General features: G+C 35.2%; 1 protein-coding gene across 2 annotated transcripts in view; it reads left to right on the top strand.

Annotated features, from left to right (window-relative positions):
- Positions 1-21,144, top strand: part of LOC133195846 (laminin subunit beta-1-like) — a 75,479-nt gene extending 54,335 nt beyond the window's left edge. The window contains exons 5-31 of one of the 2 annotated variants that reach the window (XM_061331803.1): positions 315-460; positions 4,401-4,521; positions 4,796-4,984; positions 5,798-5,977; positions 6,072-6,181; positions 6,312-6,527; positions 6,779-6,937; positions 7,200-7,320; positions 8,003-8,130; positions 8,309-8,498; positions 8,652-8,795; positions 10,069-10,300; positions 10,485-10,648; positions 10,785-11,009; positions 11,169-11,368; positions 11,565-11,661; positions 11,859-12,050; positions 13,270-13,450; positions 13,871-14,055; positions 14,752-14,987; positions 15,219-15,404; positions 15,710-15,886; positions 17,107-17,282; positions 17,448-17,589; positions 18,054-18,230; positions 18,482-18,638; positions 18,900-21,144. In XM_061331803.1, the coding sequence (XP_061187787.1) occupies positions 315-460; positions 4,401-4,521; positions 4,796-4,984; positions 5,798-5,977; positions 6,072-6,181; positions 6,312-6,527; positions 6,779-6,937; positions 7,200-7,320; positions 8,003-8,130; positions 8,309-8,498; positions 8,652-8,795; positions 10,069-10,300; positions 10,485-10,648; positions 10,785-11,009; positions 11,169-11,368; positions 11,565-11,661; positions 11,859-12,050; positions 13,270-13,450; positions 13,871-14,055; positions 14,752-14,987; positions 15,219-15,404; positions 15,710-15,886; positions 17,107-17,282; positions 17,448-17,589; positions 18,054-18,230; positions 18,482-18,638; positions 18,900-19,039 (4,571 nt within the window). In that variant the 3' untranslated portion in view covers positions 19,040-21,144. The remainder of the gene's footprint in view (positions 1-314; positions 461-4,400; positions 4,522-4,795; positions 4,985-5,797; positions 5,978-6,071; positions 6,182-6,311; positions 6,528-6,778; positions 6,938-7,199; positions 7,321-8,002; positions 8,131-8,308; positions 8,499-8,651; positions 8,796-10,068; positions 10,301-10,484; positions 10,649-10,784; positions 11,010-11,168; positions 11,369-11,564; positions 11,662-11,858; positions 12,051-13,269; positions 13,451-13,870; positions 14,056-14,751; positions 14,988-15,218; positions 15,405-15,709; positions 15,887-17,106; positions 17,283-17,447; positions 17,590-18,053; positions 18,231-18,481; positions 18,639-18,899) is intronic. The other variant, XM_061331804.1, reaches the window with a different exon arrangement.
- Positions 21,145-21,841: the final 697 nt, after the last annotated feature.

Consider the following 21,841-nt stretch of genomic DNA (forward strand, 5'->3'; position numbering starts at 1 on the left):
CCATTGCTCAACAATAATATTTATGTATCTTTGTCAGTTGTGTACATGTGTGTATGCTTTCTGTTTTAAATTCATAAAAATCTAATATTTCATTACCTTAATTTTGCTATATTGAAGCTGTAGAAGAGAATTACTATCTCATACAAAAGTAAATACATTTGTACAATGTGTACCTTTACTACAGCACAATGAACAAGTGGTCTGAATAGCATTTACTTGTTTAGTAGAAAGGTACTTAGTACATGTTGAAAACCAGATCTGCAAAATTATTATTACACTTTACAAAGTTTGGAGATGCACCATTTCTTTTGTAGGTGACACCTTACTGGACAGTAGACAGGAAATTAAGGACAAATACTACTACTCTATGTACGACATGACGGTCAGGGGAAGCTGTAGCTGTTACGGCCATGCCTCCAGATGTGAACCGGTAGCTGGCTACAACATCAGGCCAGACATGGTAAGTTATAGAAGCAGTCTAAAATATGACAGAATCTAGAGTAACATGAGAAATATAAATGGTATAGGGTGAAGGGTACTTTTAACTGAATTTTGTGGTACATGTGTTTTGCATTAAAATCAAATCACAAAAAATAAAGTCGAAAATTATTCAAATCCTTATATTTTGTACAATTTGCAAAAATTAAAGTAAAAACTTGAATGCTACCTTTGACAAGTTTTTAAATTAAAAAGAAATATTAAGCTGCAGAATTCACATTTTAGATACATATCCATGTTTTTAGCTCTACTGGTCAGAGACCAGAAGAGCTTATGCGATAGTAAGGTGTCCGTCGTCCGTCCGTCTGTCTGTCTGTCTGTCCGTCTGTAAACAATTTTTCAAAATGCTACTCCTCATACAGTTTTGGTCTGATTTCAGTATAACTTGGCACACAAGTAGACTACACTAAGATACATAATTCTGTGTATCGGTTTTTGATTTCAATGAACGGTGTTGCCATGGTTACTAAAAATAGAAATTTCTGTGAAAAACATTCAAAATGCTACTCCTCCTACAGTTTTGGTCTGATTTCAATATAACTTGGCACACAAGTAGACTACACTAAGATACATAATTCAGTATATCGGTTTTTGATTTCGATGAACGGTGTTGCCATGGTTACTAAAAATAGAAATTTCTGTGAAAAACATTCAAAATGCTACTCCTCCTACAGTTTTGATCTGATTTCAGTATAACTTGGCGCGCAAGTAGACTATACTAAGATACATAATTCTATATATCGGTTTTGATTTTGATGAACGGTGTTGCCATGGTTACTAAAAATAGACATTTCTGTGAAATACTTTCAAAATGCTACTCCTCCTACAGTTTTTATCTGATTTCAATATAACTTGGCACACAATTAGACTATACTAAGATGCGTAATTCTGTGTATCGGTTTTTTATTTCAATGAACGGTGTTGCCTTGGTTACTAAAAATAGAAATTTCTGTGAAATACTTTCAAAATGCTACTCCTCTTACAGTTTTGGTCTGATTTCAGTATAACTTGGCAAACTTGTAGACTACACTAAGATACATAATTCTTTATATTGATTTTCTGATTTCAATGAACATTGTTGCCATGGTTACTAAAAATAGAAATTTCCTTGAAATACCTTCAAAATGCTACCCCTACAGTTTTGGTCTGATTTTAGTATTACTTAGCTCACAAGTAAACTACACTAAGATACATTATTCTCTGTACCAGTTTTGGATTTCGATGGACAGTGTTGCCATGGTTACTAAAAATAGAAATTTCCTTGAAATACCTTCAAAATGCTACTCCTCCTACAGTTTTGGTCTAATTTTAGTATAACTTAGCACACAATTAGACTACACTAAGATACATAATTCTTTATACCAGTTTTGGATTTCAATGAACGGTGTTGCCATGGTTACTAAAAGTAGAAATTTTCCTGAAATACTTTCAAAACGCTACTCCTCCTACACTTTTTGTCTGATTTCAGTATAATGTGGCATACAAGTAGACTACAGAGATACATAATTGGTGTTATTGTTTTTTGATTTTGTTGAATGATGTTGCCATGGTTACTTAAATCAAAATTTCTGTAAAATTGTTTTAAAAGGCTACTCCTCCTACAGTTTTAGTCTGATATAATAATAAATCTTGCTACAAAAGAGACTAAACCAAGGATCATTATTCTGTTTATTGCTGTTGCAAAGTTTCAAGTCAAAGTGCTACTTTTATCTTCCTTTATAAATACAACCAGTAGAACTACAGTCTCGTCAGAGACTTCTGGTTCATACTTAAGTTTGAAAAATAAATGTTCATACTGACAACACGATATCCTTTTTAGCTCACCTGAGCTGAAAGCTCAAGTGAGCTTTTCTGATCACATTTTGTCCGGCGTCCATCTGTCTGTCTGTCCGTCTGTCTGTCTGTCTGTCTGTAAACTTTTCACATTTTCGACTTCTTCTCAAGAACCACTGGGCCAATTTCAACCAAACTTGCCACAAAGTATCCTTGGGTAAAGGGGATTCAAGTTTGTTCAAATGAAGGGCCACGCCCTCTTTCAAGGGGAGATAATAAGGAATTAGTGAAAAAATAATGGCAACATTTAAAAATCTTCTTCTCAAGAACCATAGGGCCAGGAAAGATGAAAGTCATGTGGAAGCATCCTCAGGTAGTGTACATTCAAGTTTGTTAAAATCATGACCCCCGGGGGTAGGGCGGGGCCACAATCGAGGATCAAAGTTTTACATAGAAATATATAGGAAAAATCTTTAAAAATCTTCTTCTCAAGAACAGCAAGGTCATGATGAGTCATATTTATATGGAAGCATCTTCAGGTAGTGTAGATTCAAATTTGTTAAAATCATGACCCCAGGGGGTAGGGCGGGGCCACAATGGAGGATCAAAGTTTTACATAGAAATATATAGGAAAAATCTTTAAAAATCTTCTTCTCAAGAACAGCAAAGTCATGACGAGTCATATTTATATGGAAGCATCTTCAGGTAGTGTAGATTCAAATTTGTTAAAAACATGACCCCAGGGGGTAGGGTGGGGCCACAATGGAGAATCAAAGTTTTACATAGAAATATATAGGAAAAATCTTTAAAAATCTTCTTCTCAAGAACAGCAAAGCCATGATGAATCATATTTATATGGAAGCATCCTCAGGTAGTGTAGATTCAAGTTTGTTCAAACCATGACCCCTGGGGGTAGGGCGTGGCCACAATGGAGGATCAAAGTTTTACATAGAAATATATAGGAAAAATCTTTAAAAATCTTCTTCTCAAAAACAGCAAAGCTATGATGAGTCATATTTATATGGAAGCATCCTCAGGTAGTGTAGATTCAAGTTTGTTCAAATCATGACCCCCGGGGGTAGGGCGGGGCCACAATGGAGGATCAAAGTTTTATATAGAAATATATATATAGGAAAAATCTTTAAAAATCTTCTTCTCAAGAACAGCAAAGCCATGTTGAGTCATATTTATATGGAAGCATCCTCAGGTAGTGTAGATTCAAGTTTGTTCAAATCATGACCACCGGGGGTAGGGCAGGGCCGCAATGGACTATCAAAGTTGTACATAGAAATATATAGGAAAAATCTTCTTCTCAAAAACAGCAAAGCCCAGATTGTTCATATTTATATGGAAGCATCCTCAGGTAGTGTAGATTCAAATTTATTCAAATCATGACCCCCGGGGGTAGGGCGGGGCCACAATGGAGGATCAAAGTTTTACATAGAAATGTATAGGAAAAATCTTTAAAAATCTTCTTCTCAGGAACAGCAAAGCCCTGATTGATCATATTTATATGGAAGCATCCTCAGGTAGTGTAGATTCTATTTTGTTTAAATCATGACCCCTGTGGGTAGGATGGGGCCACAATGAAGGATCAAAGTCTTAAATAGAAATATATAGGAAAATATCTTCTTCTGAAGAACTGCAAACAATAATTAGTCATTTTGATATGGAAGCATCCTCAGGTAGTGTAGATTCAATTTTGTTCAAATGATGACCCCCAGGGGTTGGATGGGGCCCATTGGGGGATCGAAAGTTTTACATAAGAACATATAGAAAAAAATATTTCTTCTCAAGAACTGGAAAGCTATGTTTAGTCATATTGATATGGAAGCATCCTCAGGTAGTGTAGATTCAAGTTCAAATGATGACCCCTGGGATAGGGAGGAGCCACAATGGAGGATCAAATTTTTACAAAGGAATATATGGGAAAATTTTTTTAAAATCTTTGAATTCTCAAGTACAATAAAGCCATTTGTTATATTGACATGGAAGCATCATCAGGTAATTTAAAATTCAAGCCCCCCACCCCCAGGTAATCTTTTCAATACTGAACTGATTTGTGCTTTTGCCTAGCCAATGTGCTCAGGTGAGCGATGTGGCCCATGGGCCTCTTGTTTGTTTTTCAGGTTCATGGCCAGTGTGTCTGTACACACAACACAAAGGGACGTAACTGTGAACAGTGTCAAGACTTTTATAATGATCTCCCGTGGAGACCTGCCAGAAGAAACTTTCCTAATGCTTGTAAAAGTATGCATGATAGGATTTTATAAAATGATAATATTCACGAATGTTCAATTCATATTCAAAATACTCACTGTATATTATGTATTGTTTGTTTGATACAAAAATTCTGCTAATCTACTAATAAAAATATCTTTCATTAAAAGAAACCTTGATTGTAACATATTTCAGATAAATCATTTTTTGTGATCTAAAAAGATATGGTTTGGCTTGATTTTAGAATAGGAGAGATGGATGATATTATTGCAGTTAAAATATATTGCAGTATATCTGATTTCAGAATGTAATTGTAATGGACACTCAGACAAGTGTAAGTTTGACCCCGCTGTGTATGAGTACAATGGAGGGATCAGTGGAGGGGTGTGTCTGGACTGTCAACATAACACCATGGGCAGGAACTGTCAGCAATGTAGGGACATGTTCTACCAGGACCCCTTCCAAGACATCCGCAGCTCTACCATCTGTAAACGTAAGTGTAACATGCCTCAACCATCTGTGAAAAATAATGCAACACACCTCAACCATCTGTAAATGTAACACTCCTTAACCATCTGTAAATGTAACATACTTCAATCAATTGTAAATATATTACTCCTCAACCATCTGTAAATGTAATACTCCTCAACCTTCTGTAAATGAAATACTCTTCAACCTTCTGTAAATGTAATACTCCTCAACCTTCTGTAAATGTAATACTCCTCAACCATCTGTAAGTGTAATGCTCCTCAACCATCTGTAAGTGTAATACTCCTCAACCATCTGTCAGTGTAAGTGTACCTCAACCATCTGTAAATGTAAATGTAACACTCCTCAATCATCTGAACAATGTGTTACACACCTTAACCATCTTAAAAGCATATAAATGCAATTCTACAACTGATAGGCATCTGTAAATTTATGAAAAGTACCAGTTCAAAGAAACATCTGAATATACCAACTATAATAACTCAAATACACAAATGACTGATAAGTGTTAACCATGTCAGTACCATATTTTTATGTGTGTTTTAGACTTATTACTTTATAACATATAAAAAAATATTGTACTGGCATGGTTAACACTGATCAGTTTTATGTACATTAAACAGCTAAGACATCTGTAGAAATGTAATACAATTGTAGAACAAAATTTGTGTAAAGAAAAATATAAAACAGCTTGATAACCTTTCAGATCTGTAACAAAACTGAAAGTAAATGTGTTTATGAAGCCTTGTTTCCATCTTTTACAATATTATTCGAGACCAAATTTTTCAAGTAGCTAATTGTATACCTATGTCTTCAGCCTGTGACTGTGACCCCTCGGGATCTATGTTTGGGGGGCGGTGTGATGATCACTCTGACGAGGCTAATGGACTGGTGGCGGGGAGGTGTCATTGTAGGGAGCATGTGGAGGGCAAGCGCTGTGATACCTGTAAAGACGGCTTCTATAATCTTAATGAGGCCAATCCACAGGGATGTCAGGGTAGGAATAGATAGGAAGTGATCTAAAAGTTATGTCAGAATTTCATTTTGAGAAACTAACATTTCTGAATTTGATATTTTCTTTGTTTCTACAGCATGTGACTGCAGTATGATTGGTACTGTAACTAACTCCTCCTGTGACAAGGACAGTGGAATGTGTTTGTGTAAACGTTATGTTACAGGAGATAGATGTGATACCTGCCATGTAAGTAGAATATTTTATAGCCAAAATTAAAATCTTATATTGCAATTTTCCTTTATGTAGGATTCAAGAATTCTTGATTTTGATTTTATTTATGAATACTTATTGATAACTCTGCTGTAAATTTTTTCAGCTTGGATTTTATGGATTGAGTGATATTGACACTGGCTGTACCCCCTGTGACTGTGATGTGGGCGGGTCTATCAGTGAAGAATGTGATCAGGTGACTGGAGTCTGTACCTGTAAACCTAACATCATTGGTCAGCAGTGTGACCAGCCCCGCCCTGGATATTACTACGCTATGTTGGATTATCTCCGATATGAAGCTGAGTTAGCTAAAGGATTTGGAGTAAGTGGAAAAAGACAGATTTTGCATTAAGAAACATCAGAATATCTGTTTTATTATGCCAATTATGCTTAAAAAAAATTTCCAATTTGTTTCTCAAAGATGCATTTTTAAGTGTGAAATAACAAAAAAAAGTACCCAAGATTTATTGTTAAACATGTAATTGGAAAAAAAAAATTCTAAACAGAATATTGTATTTGATTAATTTTCATAATTTGAACTTTCTAATTATTTTTTTTATTTCTTTTCAACAGCAAGTGCGTCAGTACATCCAAGAGCCATACCTGGATGGCTACCAGCCCTGGACAGGTCCGGGGTACATGTTGGTGAGGGAGGGGGACAGTCTGGAGTTTAATGTCAGCAACATAGAGTTCCCAACTAATTATGACATAGTCATCCGCTATGATCTAAGGGTAGGTAACTCCAATCTGAGCACTGATATGTGTGTAGTGAATGAAGGATAAATAATTCTCCTTCTTATAGAGATATAAATTCTGTACTGTAAGAATATGTATTAATTAATTAGTTTTTTATATTGTCATTTGCACTCAGAAGTTCAGGTAAGTATATGTAAATTGCTCTCATTAGTTTTCCAATGAAAGCTAACAATTTTCTCTGATACCACATGAGAGTGTCATGCTTTTGACATAGTTTTTGTTACTGTCCTTGACACAGATGCCAGATGTGTGGGATGAAGTATTGGTAACCATCCGTCGTGACAAAATCCCAGAGGAGAATGGACCCTGTGCCAATCACGTTCCTAGAGATGACGAAAAAAGCACCACACTTAACCCAGGTTTGTTATAAAGAATTGAGTTTGAGTTCTAAGCAACAAATGCCTTACAGTCGAACTTCAGTATCTCGAATACCATGGATATGTCAAAGTGATTTGGAAGTCACAACCCCTTATTCTTTATGTATTTTACCCTGGATATCTCAAACCCTGGGATATCTCGAAGTTTTTTCTCGGTCCCATTGAGTTCGAGATAACGAGGTTTGACTGTATATCACACACAATGGAACTACAATATATTTTTTTTTAATGATATATTTGTGACATCTATTTAATCAAAGTTGCTCTTTTTTATGTCGGTTTATTAATATAAATGATGTTCTCAATGTTTAACATGTAAATAGGGGAGTGGATTTGGTTTGTTATCTTTCTTCATATAAAACAACATCCATTGTAAACAGTACCCTGATAAATACATAGTTCAATACTTTTGCAAAAGGGAAATTATATTATAATCTACTAGAGTTTATACATCATGAAGTTGATGCTAAAATCACTCAAGGTTGACTTTTCTAAGAGGAGCATTCAAATCTTATAAGTCTATTTTTGTTCTATTACCATTGGTGTAGAAATAAAAGTACAAGTACTTTCTAAATATGGGCACAATGTCAGTAATAAACATTTGAGAAAAGTTTAAATGTTTGTAAAGTGGAATTGCACAAATTCATTTAAATTTCTTTTTTAGGAGCACGTTATATAGAGGTTGTCCCATCAGCCTGTCTGGAGCCAAATACAAACTACACCATCCGTCTGGACTTCCGTCGTTACAAGTCTGGATTATCTACTCCAGAGGCTACAGCCCTTATTGACTCAGTAAGCTTGTGTTTCTTCTGAGTTCTGAAGCTTGTAAAAATTTGTTGCAGTAGCACCTAGTAGCAACTTCTTTCAGGAAAATGAATTCTTCAAAGGGAATCAAACAGTAAAATATAAAAACATTATGCATTACCCTTGTGTCAATGTTTATCACCAAAACATGCCTTGTTTTCCACAGATTGTGCTGGTTCCAGCCACAGACAGCATTCCTATTTTCCAAGTGTTTGGGTATTTGAATTTCATGAAGAACCAGTTTATCCGTTACCAGTGTCGTGAGAAGCAGCTGTCGCCATACCGACCTAATTACTCCGACTTCTGTAAAAAGCTGACATTCAGCATTTCCACAAGCATGCTGCATCGTGCTCTGCGTGAGTTAATCCTGAAATTAAAAAAATCATTAAATTAAAAAATTTTGCATTTATTTTAGTCCAAAGTTTAAGTTTTAAGTATGAAGGCTAAGTAGAAATAAAAAGAAAATGGTTTTATAAGTTGTGAAAACAATGATGATTTCTTTATGTCAGCCTGCGAGTGTGATCCCACTGGATCATTGAATTCCGAGTGTGAGCCAGCTGGTGGACAGTGTCTCTGTAAACCAAATGTTGTCGGCAGGAAGTGTGACCGCTGCGCTCCAGGAACCTACAACTTTGGACCTGCTGGGTGTTCTTGTAAGTAGAATTTTAGAGTTGGGAACCTGCTATACATCAGTATCATGTAACTCAGTACACACAACAATACAATAATGAAAATGTTTTACACTTTTTTTATGCCCCGCCATGAATATGGCCGGGGCATATAGTGTTTGTCATGTCTGTCTTCCGTCCTTCCGTCCTTCTGTCCTTCCGTCTGTCCTTCCGTCACACTTTGCGTTTAGCTCTGTTCAAAGCTCAGTTTCAAAGAAACTATCCAAGATATTTTTATCAAACTTCATATGCTGATAGATATTGATGAGGGCTATGCAACTGCATCAACATTTTTTGACCTTGACCTTTCCTTTGACCTTGACCTCACTTTTCTTAAATTAGTGTTTAGCTCAGTTTTAAAGATACCATTCAAGATAGTGTAATCAAACTTCATATGTTGATACATACTGATGTAAGCTATTCAATTGCATCAACATTTTTTTGACCTTGACCTTTATTTTGACCTTGACCTCACTTTTCTTAAATTAATGTTTAGCTCTGTTTTAATGAAACCATTCAAGATATTTTTAACAAACTTCATATGCTGATACATACTGATGAGAGCTATTCAACTGCATCAATATTTTTTACCTTGACCTTTCCTTTGACCTTGACCTCACTTTTCTTAAATTAGTGTTTAGCTCAGTTTTAAAGATACCATTCAAGATAGTGTTATCAAACTTCATATGCTGATACATACTGATGAGAGCTATTCAACTGCATCAACATTTTTTGACCTTGACCTTTCCTTTGACCTTGACCTCACTTTTCTTAAATTAGTGTCAAACTTCATATGCTGATACATACTGATGAGAGTTATTCAACTGCATCAATATTTTTTGACCTTGACCTTTCCTTTGACCTTGACCTCACTTTTCTTAAATTAGTGTTTAGCTCAGTTTTAAAGAAACCATTCATAATATTTTCATCAAACTTCATATGCTAATACATACTGATGTAACCTTTTCAACTACATCAACATTTTTTGATCTTGACCTTTCCTTTGATCTTGACCTCACTTTTCTTAAATTAGTTTCTGAATCAAGCGTCATATGCTGATACATACTGATGTAAGCTATTCAACTGCAGCAACATTTTTTGACCTTGACCTTTCCTTTGACCTTGACCTCACTTTTCTCAATTTGTGTTAAAATGTTGCATTACTAATATACCCTTGGCGGGGCATTCATGTCCTATGGACATATTTCTAGTTACCTTTACATTTGTACATTGTTCAATAATTAATTTTGATCAACAGCCTGTAATTGCCATGAGTACGGATCCCGTGACAATCTGTGTGATGCCCAGACAGGACAGTGTCTTTGTATTTACAATGTGGGATCTCGAGACTGTAGTCAGTGTGAGCCAGGCTACTGGGGATTTCCTCAGTGTAGACAATGTGACTGTAACGGAAACGCGGAAATATGTGATGATCTGACAGGAAAATGTATCGGATGTCAGAACTTCACGGCTGGAGAACATTGTGAACGGTAGGGATTTAAACTGGGAAAAAAAATAAACTTAGGTGTATTTTTTGGCTCTTGTTGTCTATATACATGTATGTATTTCATCTGCATTACTATTTGATTCCTTGAAATTCAAAAATTCGATATAGATCACAATACCTATTCTTGTTTTTATCATAGATTCTTGTATTATAATTTCTTTCCATAGATGTGATGCTGGGTATTATGGTGATCCCAGAAGTTATATCAGGAAGCCATGTCGCCCCTGTATGTGCCCTGGGGGTCCCACCAGTCAGACTCAGCATGCCGATTCCTGTGAGGAGGACCCCAGACGAGGGATCATTGTCTGTAACTGTCTACCAGGATACCAAGGTAACATTTCTTAAATAAAATACAAACATGAAATATAAGCTTTAAATTTTGTGTAATTGAAGTTTTTGAAAATATGAAATGTACAAATATATTTTAGTAAGTTAACTTACTATGTTGTAAATCAATCATATTATAGGTCCTAACTGTGACACATGCAGTGAGAACTACTTTGGAAATCCTCTGATAGCCAACAGTACATGTGAGCCATGTGTATGCAATAACAATATAGACCCGAATGTGGACGGCAGTTGTGACACCTCGTCAGGGGAGTGTCTGAAGTGTCTGTTTAACACCGAGGGTTTTAACTGTGAGAAGTGTAAGCCGGGATACTACGGGGATGCCACCACTCAGAGCTGTGTGGGTAAGCAAGAAATTCTGTCACCTGTCTTTAGTTGTTGATCTGTATTGTCTATTTCAGAAATGATTTGTTTGATTTTAGAAGTAAATGAGTTGAAAACTAAGCTGTAAAGCTAATTTAATCTAAAGTGGTGTTGATTTAATTTTTCGCTGATTTTAACAGAGTGTGTGTGTGACCAGTATGGCACAGATGGATCTGCTGGACCCTGTAACAGAGAGACAGGTCAGTGTCCATGTCTGCCCAATGTGACTGGACTGAGGTGTGATGCCTGTCTGCCTGGGTACTGGAACATTACTAGTGGGGAGGGGTGCTCAGCCTGTGGGTGTGACCCTGAGGGCTCATTAGGAATCACCTGTAACCAGGTAAGTGATTGGAAGTAAAAGAGTTTCTCAAGAAATGGCAGTTTTGCTATGTATTAGAGCTGTAAAATTTTCTTGTTAAGTGCTTAATGATAAAAGATTGATCAAGGTCTTCTTGGAAGTTGCTCCTACTGAAGATTCTAGAATAAATGAAAGCCAAAGATTAAATGGTTAATAAAAAACCGTTTTGTTTTTCCAGTTTGATGGCCATTGTTCCTGTCAAACGGGAAGGGGAGGTAGAGACTGCAGTCAGTGTGAGGATCTCTTCTGGGGTGACCCTAAAGTCCAGTGTACAGGTATTCATACACATATAGAAAAAAAAGTAGAAGCTGATGAATTAATCAGAGAAAAATTTGTATCAAGTTCATGATAGTTGGACCAAAAGGACACGGGTACTGTGAACTGAAAATGTTACACTAAACAGTGAAACTGTGATGTGAAAATAAATGTTATAGTGAAGGTATTGTAAAAGAAAGTTTCCTTGTTATTGCAGCCTGTGATTGTAATGGTCAGGGTTCTGCTGACATGCAGTGTGACCGTCGTACGGGTCAGTGTGTCTGTTTGACTGGGATCAGTGGCTACAAGTGTGACCGCTGTGACAGAGGAACCACTGGAGAACTCCCTAACTGTAAACCCTGTGGGGAGTGCTTTGACAACTGGGACAGAGTCATCAGAGATCTCAGAGGTACTCCTTTACTCTATGTTTTTTTTTCATCTGTTGTTCATCGTTGATCATCCATAAACCTTACAAATTTTTAACTTCTCTTCAGAGGCATAAGGCCAATTTTAACCGAACTTAGCTCAAAGTGTTTTGGGGTAATTTTTCTGTAGAAGTACCTTTTTACATGTGGTATTAATTTATAATCTCAAATTTTCCATGGAAATTTGTCCCAGCTTACTTAAAGTACATTTAAGGCATATGGAGGCAATCTAAAGATCCATATGATTTTCTACCCGTGGATTGAACAGAAATTGTGATTCCACAAAATTATGACCCCATGGAAAAAAGAACATTTACTGTTTATATAAGAATTGTCTTTAAAATTTTTTTTCTGAAGAAGCAGAGCCACAACAAGTCATATTGATGTGCAGACATCCTTATGTATTGTACATTCAATTTTTTTTTAGAATAATGGCATCAGGAGTTAGGCTGGGGAATTCATAGTGGATCAAAGCTTTATAAGGGACATTTACTAAAACAAAATAGCTTCTTGTAAAGAACAGCATTTTTGTAATTAATGATACTGTATTTGTGTGTGAAGATCATGAAATGAAGATTTAGTTTTGTATAAATTGTGAATCCTGTGCTTTGTTTGGGCACATAAAGGGATCAAGGTCATATATAGCATTATGTAGGAAAGATCTTAGTTTTCAAGAATGGCAGGGCCACAATTGGTGGAATAGTTAAGCATTCTCCAGTCATAAAGATGCAAATTTGTTCTAATCATGCCCCCACCCCACCCCCTGGTAAGGACTGGGCCACAGTTTTATACAAAAATTTATTGATATTCACAAGAAGTGTTGAAATCATAGACTTATATTTGGGAACCACAGTGGGGTTTCATTAATCCATCTGTATATTCATGAATATAGATATTCATTTGTCAAGAACGGCAGCTCTGTTGAAGGTTGGAGTTTATTTGCCTATTGTTCTAAATTCACATAATTCTTGCATGTCATGATTTAAGAGATGGCAGAATTTCTTCTTTTTTTCTGAAAGATGCATGTTTTATAATGCATAGCTACATCAGGATCTAAAGGGACTTCTTCAAACTAGTGTATTAAATTATTGTAATCTAGTGTATTAATGTAATCTAGTTTATTATATTACTGTAATCTGGCATATTAATGTAATCTAGTGTATTAAATTTTTGTAATTAATGTGATTTATTTTCCTTCTTAAGACCAGACCCAGTATTTGGTCAATGAAGCCCTGAAAATCAAAGCCACTGGAGTAGAGAAAGCCTTTGAGAAAGAGTTTAAGGAGATGGAGAACAATATTCAAGAAATCAGGGACATCATCCGTAATGCTAATGTGTCATCCAGTGACATCAAGGACATCGAAATGAATCTCAAGCAGCTCAGGTTCAGATCTTCACATAAATCTCTTGAACATGTCAAATAAGCAGTGATCTTCAAAGTCCAGGAAACATTAAAGCTGGATTTTACCATTTTGAATACTTCCTCTTCTGACAAAACCTCACTTTATCTTAATCATACATGTAAAAGAATCACAGTTAGGTAATAATGTTACCAACAGCTAAAGTCCAGTTGGCTTGGATCTTACAGTCATTTTCAAAGATTTCTTAATTATAGAACCAGCCATATATTTCTCTCAACCAGTCAATGAAAAAAGTTTTTTTTGTTTAATACATGTACTAAATATTGTGTAAATTTAATCTATTGTTGCATATATTTATGAAAACATACATCTCCATGAAAGTTTATTATATGCTTAATGTCAAGTTTTCCATGGAATTTACTGTATATTTTTTCTTTTTGCAGGGATTCATTGAATATCAGCTATACTGACCTTGAGCGAACAGAGGTTGAGATAAACACGAGATCTGACAGTATCAGACAGAGTAACAATGATATCAGGGCACTACAGCTGGGAGTGGATAAACTGAAAGTGAAAATAGATAATCTCAAGAAGAATGCCACCAATGTACAGGCCCAGGATGTAGAAGGTAGGGTCTGAAGAAAGCACTTTTCCCATATTGCATCATGCATTTCCATTCATAAATCAGCACCTGCTGTGAACTTGAATTAAACTTAAACTATTTGTACTCTGTAGTTCTGCTGAAGTAGGCATGTGTATATACAGTCCATTGTATCAGTTTGGTGATGCGCCTTATGAAAGTAATTTGATTGCTCTGATATAATTATTTTTCTGATATAGTACAGTGTATGATCATTAGCTCCTCCAAGCCTAAGGCTGAAAATGAACTATTCTGAATGAAGTAAATTCAAGGCCCCTAAAGTTAGGGTGGAACCATGACAGGGTGTCAAATTTTATTTGGGATTAAATAGGAATTTTTTTTTTTTACTTCTGTGAAATAGGCAAATTAATATGCAAGCATCTCTAAGTTTTGAAGATTCAAGTTTGTTCGAATTATGACCCTCAGGGAAATAAAGTTATATACAACAATAGGGAGACTCCTGCAAAAAAAAAAATTAAATAAATAAAAAAAAAAGTGGAAGAAGATTTTGTAAACTTAACATCAAGCCTTAATATACCTGAAATGTTTTGAAATACTGAGCTTGAATTTATTGACCACATTGAGGGGTTTAGTTTATTTACATGTTCATAAATTTAAGGAAGAGAAAAGCAACTCGCTGAGGTGATTACTTTAACCTGTAATATTTTATGTTTGATGTTTTAGGTGCCTACAACTTAACGAAGAAGGCACAGGAAGTGTCCCTGGCTGCTCAAAGGAAAGTGAATGCTACAGACGGAATTCTGGACCAGTCAGAGAAAATCCGACTGGAAGTTGAGAACATGATTAATAATCAGCATGCCGAGTTTGAAAGAAAAGTGAAGGATAACGAGGAAAATCTCAATGAAATCAACAATCAGATCTCAGGCCTGGGAAATAAAATAGCTGACATCAATGAAATGGTAAAAAATCAAATTATCAATTTTGCATTTGTGGATTAAATGCATATCTTAAGCATAGTATATATAATTTATTTAATTTTATGTAAAGAGGCTAATTTTATTCACTGTTACTGATGGAGAAAGACATCAGAGTATGAATTTCAGAATTGTGAAGGACTTAACAGGTTTTCATAAAATCATTTTTAAATCTACTTTGAAGAAACTCATGCTGTTGTAAAACTGTGGTTTTAGGTATGTGACAAGCGTGGAGAGCCATGCCACCCTGTGTGTGGAGGAGGTGGATGTGGAGTTTGTGGTGGAGAACAGAGCTGTGAGAATGGAGCAGTGAAGAAAGCGGAGAATGCTCTGGACCTCGCTCGTAAAGCCGAGGAGCTGCTGACCATTAAAGAGAGGAATGCCACAGATCTCCTACAGAAGGTTAGTGCTGGAAAAAAGGTACTTTAACATGCACTGCACTTGTATTGATGTACTCAAATCTTAATGCCTCTTATGACTTAAAAATGTAGTCATAAAGGTATAGTGTACCATGTTTTGAAAATGAAGCACAAGATGTAAAGAATACATTAAAATTCATAACTTATTTTATGTGAGGTATGAATTAGCAGGACAAGGATGCACAAAAAGTATTAAGATATGACACATTTTGTTGCTGTTAAACTGCCAAATTTAATAGTCTACACCTTAAGATAAAAGGTTTAGATGGAATATGTGTTGTTTTACAGCTGCAGAACTCCCAGAGAGGAGCAGAGATGGGGAGAGACGAAGCCCAGATGGCTTACAACGAAGCTCTCAAAGTGAAAAACGAGACCGAGTTTGCTCGCATTGCTCTTCAGGATCTGTTTGTCAGGATATCTGGATTCCTCTCGGCAGATGGAGCCACTCCAGATGATATCAAACAGGTAGGCCAACAGCAGCACTAATTAATTACATATGCATATACAGGTGACTCTCGATGGCTCGAACTCTGATCTCTCGAAGTTCTCAATCTCTCGAAGTGAACCTCCGGTCCCGTTTTTTCCTCTATATAACTAAGCAAATTTACTTCTGATCTCTCGAACTTCCGATCCCTCGAAGTTCTCTATCTCTCGAACCAAGACCTGGGTCCCGTTACACACATTTCATTGGTTTTTACTCTCTATCTCTCGAAGTTTTGATTGCGCGTGGGTACACGCCAATCAAGCGTAAAATTAATGCAGCTTTGACTTACCTGGATAACAGTAAATGCCTTGGGCTGACATGGAGGCTTTAATTTGGTGTTTACATAGATGACACTATACCTGTGAGCATCCGAGTGTTGATATATAATTAATTAGTTATAATTGGTAAATTATAAACGGATTGCTTCACAATTTATTTTGACTTGACAGCGAGATGATAATTTTTAGAAAATAATTTAATAGATGTGTCAATAATTTTCCATAAATTATGGAAGTTTATTAAGAGTCTAGTACGTAATCCAAGAATGACAAGCATTGCACAAGAAATCCTATCTCAAGAACTGAATACCTATTTAATACGATGTAACACGAGAAATCTGGTGAAGGACTCGATCAAGCCCGGGGGGTAGCCAAACCGACGATCGCTACTCAGGTTCCATGTAATCATGAAATGGGAACAAATAAATACTAAAACTTAAAAAGATCACTTTATTTATTCAAAATACAATCATTGTTGTTGAAATCAAGTGAATTACCTGTAAAATACGAATGAAAATGTGCAACGACATTATCAAAATATACTTCCGGTATTCATAATAGTAGAACAATGATGATCGGAACTGAAAATTCCGGATTTCATTCACTTTCTATCTCTCGAACCCCTCGATCTCTCGATCTTTTCTTGCGGTCCTTTGAACTTCGAGAGATCGAGAGTCACCTGTATTTTTTCATCTTTATTGACATTGAATTTAAGGAAAATTTATTTGTACTCTAATGTTTTATATATAAAATTGTCTTAGAATGTTGACATTGAATTTCAATGAAATTCATTCATACTTTCATGTTTAATGTTGAAGTGTATGTATATAGCATTTTGATACAGATTGTTATTGTAATTATCTCTATTCTACAAGAGAAATCAGTAACATCACGGTCCCCTACTTGTTTTTTTTTTATAACAGATTGCAGAGGAAGTGCTGGCAATGAGCATTTCTTTGACCCCTCAGCAGATTATGGATTTGGCTCAGCAGATTAATGTAACCATACAGGGACTCCAGAATATTGATGATATTCTAGCTGAGACCAGCAGTGACTTAGCCAGGGCCAAAGGACTGAAGGACAGAGCAGAAACGGCTGAGTAAGTCAATATATTTAATGTATTTGCCAGGATAGAGTTATCATAAAAACTAAACCCTGATGGTGATTGCCCTAGTTATGTTTCTTCACTTGGAATAAAAAGTAAAATATTTAGAATAATGATACTTATTTTATAAGTGTGACAAATTACTTATTATTTGTACAGGGCTGATGCTAAGTCCATTTTGGAGAAGGCAGAGGATGTACAGGCGAATCTGAAGGGGGCCACATCTGCCCAAGAGGCAGCTCAGGCAGCCATCAGCCAGGCAGACATTGACATACTGGACGCTGAGCAGTACCTCACACAGGTAATGAGTGTAACAAGGGAATAAGGAGGTCAGGCACAACTGTGTGTCATTTTTGGAGGATTGATTTGTCTGTGTGAAAATGGCTTGGACTTTATCAGTCAGGCTGAAATTGAGATCCTAGATGCTATACATATCTCATTTAACTTATTAGTGTATTAAACAGGGTATGAGCAAGTCAAGTATAGCTAATTTACAGTTGATTTGTTCAGCTTTGGGTAAAATGGTGCTATCTTTATTATTGACTTAAATGGCTAAATAATTGAAAAATAGAAGTAGAATTTTAATAAATGATCTTTCTATAGAGACTGCACAGTATGTTTTATTTGAAAAAGTACATGATCGTGCTGTTCAACTTGATATTTTTAATGAGCATTCCAGTAATGCACATGCCATGTTCATCTAAAGGAGGTATCACATTTGATATTGCATTATGAACAATGATTACTGAATTTCTGCTGTTTTAGATTGAGTCAGAGACAGCAGCAGCCACAGACAAGTCTAACCAATCTCTAACATTACTGGGAGCTCTGAGAGGGAGACTGAGGGATCTACAGGGAAAGTATATAGAGAATGAGCAGAAGGTGGCCAACGCTGAGAGGGCAGCACAGGAGGCCGAGAGGCTCGCACAGAAAACAGAGGAGGTCAGTAATGGAACTGGTTACTAAACAGAAGAATCTGATCATTTTTCTCCCATACACAACCTTCCTTCAAATCTTGTAAAGGTTGATGAAAACTTCAGAGTAAAGTTAAGGAAATCAACATCTTTGTTTGCTAAACTTTCAGAAATTTGAATCATCAGAGCTAACCTTAACAGAGACTTCTGCTAAAAGAAAACATCTTCCTTTTTTTTAAATATTTTTGTGAACATGTTATGAAATCTGTTTTTTTTTAGGCTGCCAACAAATTGCAGACAAAGTATAATGACACTGCTCAAACTCTGAACTCAAGATACAATCTCACAACTCAAGCTCAGTCTCGAGCTGAGATTCTCAAGAAAAGGGCTGATAAACTTGCCTTAGATACAACTGCCAAATTAAAGAATTTAGCTGGTAAGTACTTAAGAGAAAACTGATACAAGTTGAATTCATATTCATTTAAACATGAACGGTACACATTGGTACCTCACTTTTAATGCTTTAATATTCATGTATTTTTGATTTACATTTATCTTGAATACATTAATTGGTAACAAATTTAAGAGAGAGAAGAAATTAAAAGTTTTTAGCTCTTTAGCATTTAAACAAACTCTTGTATTTGTCTTGAAGGATCCAAAGCAATGTGAAAAACAGGCAGATTTGTTTCCATTTCAGAAATGCAGCAGAACTTTGATACGAATGAGAAGAGACTAAACAAACTTTCCACAGATATTGATGAACTAAATCGACGAATGGCTGAGTATCTACAAGCCATTAATGATAAAGCTACAGAGTATTACAACTGTAAGACCTAAGGTTGATATAGATTTATCACTGTGAGTTATAACAGATAGAGCTGTAGAGAAGTCTGTGGATTGTAGATAGGGATCAAATTTTGTTATCTTCAGTGGAGGAGTATCGGTATTACATTGATATAGATGTGGTCAGCATTATTATAAGATATATATATAATCTGTGATACCAGCCTTGATGTATCAATCTGTCAATCCAAACATAAAAAAGAAAATGTAGTGATGGTGTCTGAGCCAGCTGTGAGTGTGTTTAACTATGTTTGTATCAGGAATCATGGGACATTTTCCACATAATAACGTAATAATTTTACTCTGCATTACTACTTTAAAGGGAATACCGACTTTTGAGGTTCAGATTTATGTTATAATCAATACCAGACTAATATACCGTAGACCCAGTGAGATGGAGGCAATGTTGTGTTTTTATAGTGTATACTATAGCTTTTATTTACAGTTTTCTATGGATATTTATTACATGTCAAAATGGTATGTACAAGTGTTTTAATTTTCATACCTGCATAAGGTTGCCAAGGTATATTATATTAGCAGGGATGTATTAGGCACAAGAACTTGTTTGTTTCAGTCTTGTGAAGATTTTGTATTAATTAGATTAGGTAAGCAGTCATGTCCCATTCTGTTGTAAAGTGCATGACTGTATGTACTTTGTCCAATATGTATATTCACATATTTTATTGTAATATATCTAATAGTCGCATGTGTTCTAGACTTTTTATGTCTCTCATTTTATAGCATGGTTTATACATAATGCTCATATGTTATAACTGTGATGTTAATGCCTGCTGAAGATCAAGTATTTACAATTATGTGTGTCAGTTTTCTTTATTCAAGATGAACATAATCTTAAGACAAATATAACATAATCTTTATTTTTCATTGTGTGTTACTAAAAACTTTGTCCTTCACTTATTAAAAAAATATGCTACTCTCAGAGGTAGCAGAAAGAATTGAGAACTTTGCAGCAGAACAAAGATAAAAGCTTTAAAATAGGGCATAATACAGCTACATTTTTGTAGTACATTTAAGTGTATTGGTACCTTTCTATTGATCTGACATAATATACAGTGATTATCGTGTGCTTTATAAAACAAGTTTTAGGTCAGATGGAATAGAAATCTCTTGATTCATTTTTAATTTTCATCTGTTCAATTAATATGGAAGTTAACAGCAATAATTAGATAAATGCTTTTTATTATTTTTTGATATTGTTTCACTAGCTTCACATTTTCACCTCTTTATTCATTATTCAACTTGTCAAATGTATGTATATTCGCCATGTACACAAGTTTTGAATGTTCGTATTTCATATGGTGCTATTGTATTTGGATACAAACTGCAAATCCTGATATTTTTACTATCCTCTGTATATTGTTAGGGGTCACTGAATTACAAGATGGTTGAAGTTTTTTTCATCAGGTTGTTGAAAATAGCAAGGTCAGGGAATAGAAATTATACATTAGTTGCTGAATACAAATTCATACAGTCATACAAACTATATAGTAATTGTAATGACGAAATGATTTGTAAATTGGTAAAGCTGGTTTGTCAAAGAAAACCAAACTTAAACAGCAAAGATAATTAATTTTTATAAGCCTACCTCTTTGTGAGCACTATTTTTTTTCTATATGGTTGTATTAACTGGATAAACAACAGTTTAGGAGAACAAATACATGTATGTGAATGTGGTAATCTTGCTTAACTAGTTATATTTAAATATTTAAATGTTTGTATTACTTCGTAGTTAGCAGTAAGTATTGACAGTTCTAAAGAAGATGCTACAATTCCTTGTTGTAAACGATGACCTATTATAACAAAAGAGAAACCTACCATTAAATTTAATGTTCAACCATTGTTTGAGAAATGGTTAATTAAATGATGGTACATTTTTTAAATGATGAATTGTAGGTACTTAAAGCTGATTTTTTATGAACTTGACTTAAAGTTGTGAGACTTTTATCTTAATTTGGAGGTAACCCTAAAACTTACACTGCACCTGCATTTCTTCCTTAGAGATTGGTTATATTTAGTATGCATCATCTTCAAATTCAGTTTGTTCAGTTATTACCTCAAAATAAATTCACATTTTATAAGAGATGTTTCTGTTTTTTTTAATATCCTCACTTTCTAAAGAAAGTTTTGGTATACTGTTGTTACCCATTTCTGTCTGTCTGTCTGTCACACTTTCTTCTTAATCTTACTTCTCCTACATTTTAAGTAGACTTTGGAATATGATAGTTGGTGTCCTATAGATGTGCAATAAGGTTTTGGAATTTTCAATTTAACCCTGGGGACAAAACGGGGATAAAAAAAATGACGCTTTTTCTACAAAAGCCTGGTTCCCAGAACTCCTACATTTTACGTAGTAGCCTAATCTTTTAGAAGATGATTGGTGGTGTCCTGTAGATGTGCAATAAGGTTTCGAAATTTTCATTTTCACCCTGCGGGTCAAATGGGGGTTGAAAAATGACGTTTTATATAAAAAAAGACCCTGGTTTCCAGAACTCCTCTTACATTTTACACAGTAGCCTAATCATCTTTTGGAAGATGATTGTTGGTGTCCTGTACATGTGCAATAAGGTTTCGGAATTTTCATTTTCACCCTGGCGTTTAAATGACGTTTAAAGTCTTAATGTCAAAGATTTCATGAGTTATGATCTTGTTGTCTTTTTTCTTAATTTGACCTAGAATAAGGAAAGGGTCAAGGTAAAAAAAAATGATGCAGCAAATCTTTGTCAATGTCTTCTATCTATGTTCCAAATTTGAATTTATAATGTCAAAGGGTTCTCA

This window comes from Saccostrea echinata, unplaced genomic scaffold (genome assembly GCF_033153115.1).
Source record: "Saccostrea echinata isolate AGI-Se365-2 ecotype Australia unplaced genomic scaffold, CSIRO_AGI_Sech_v1 ptg000029l, whole genome shotgun sequence".
NCBI classification, from domain to species: Eukaryota; Metazoa; Mollusca; class Bivalvia; order Ostreida; family Ostreidae; genus Saccostrea; species Saccostrea echinata.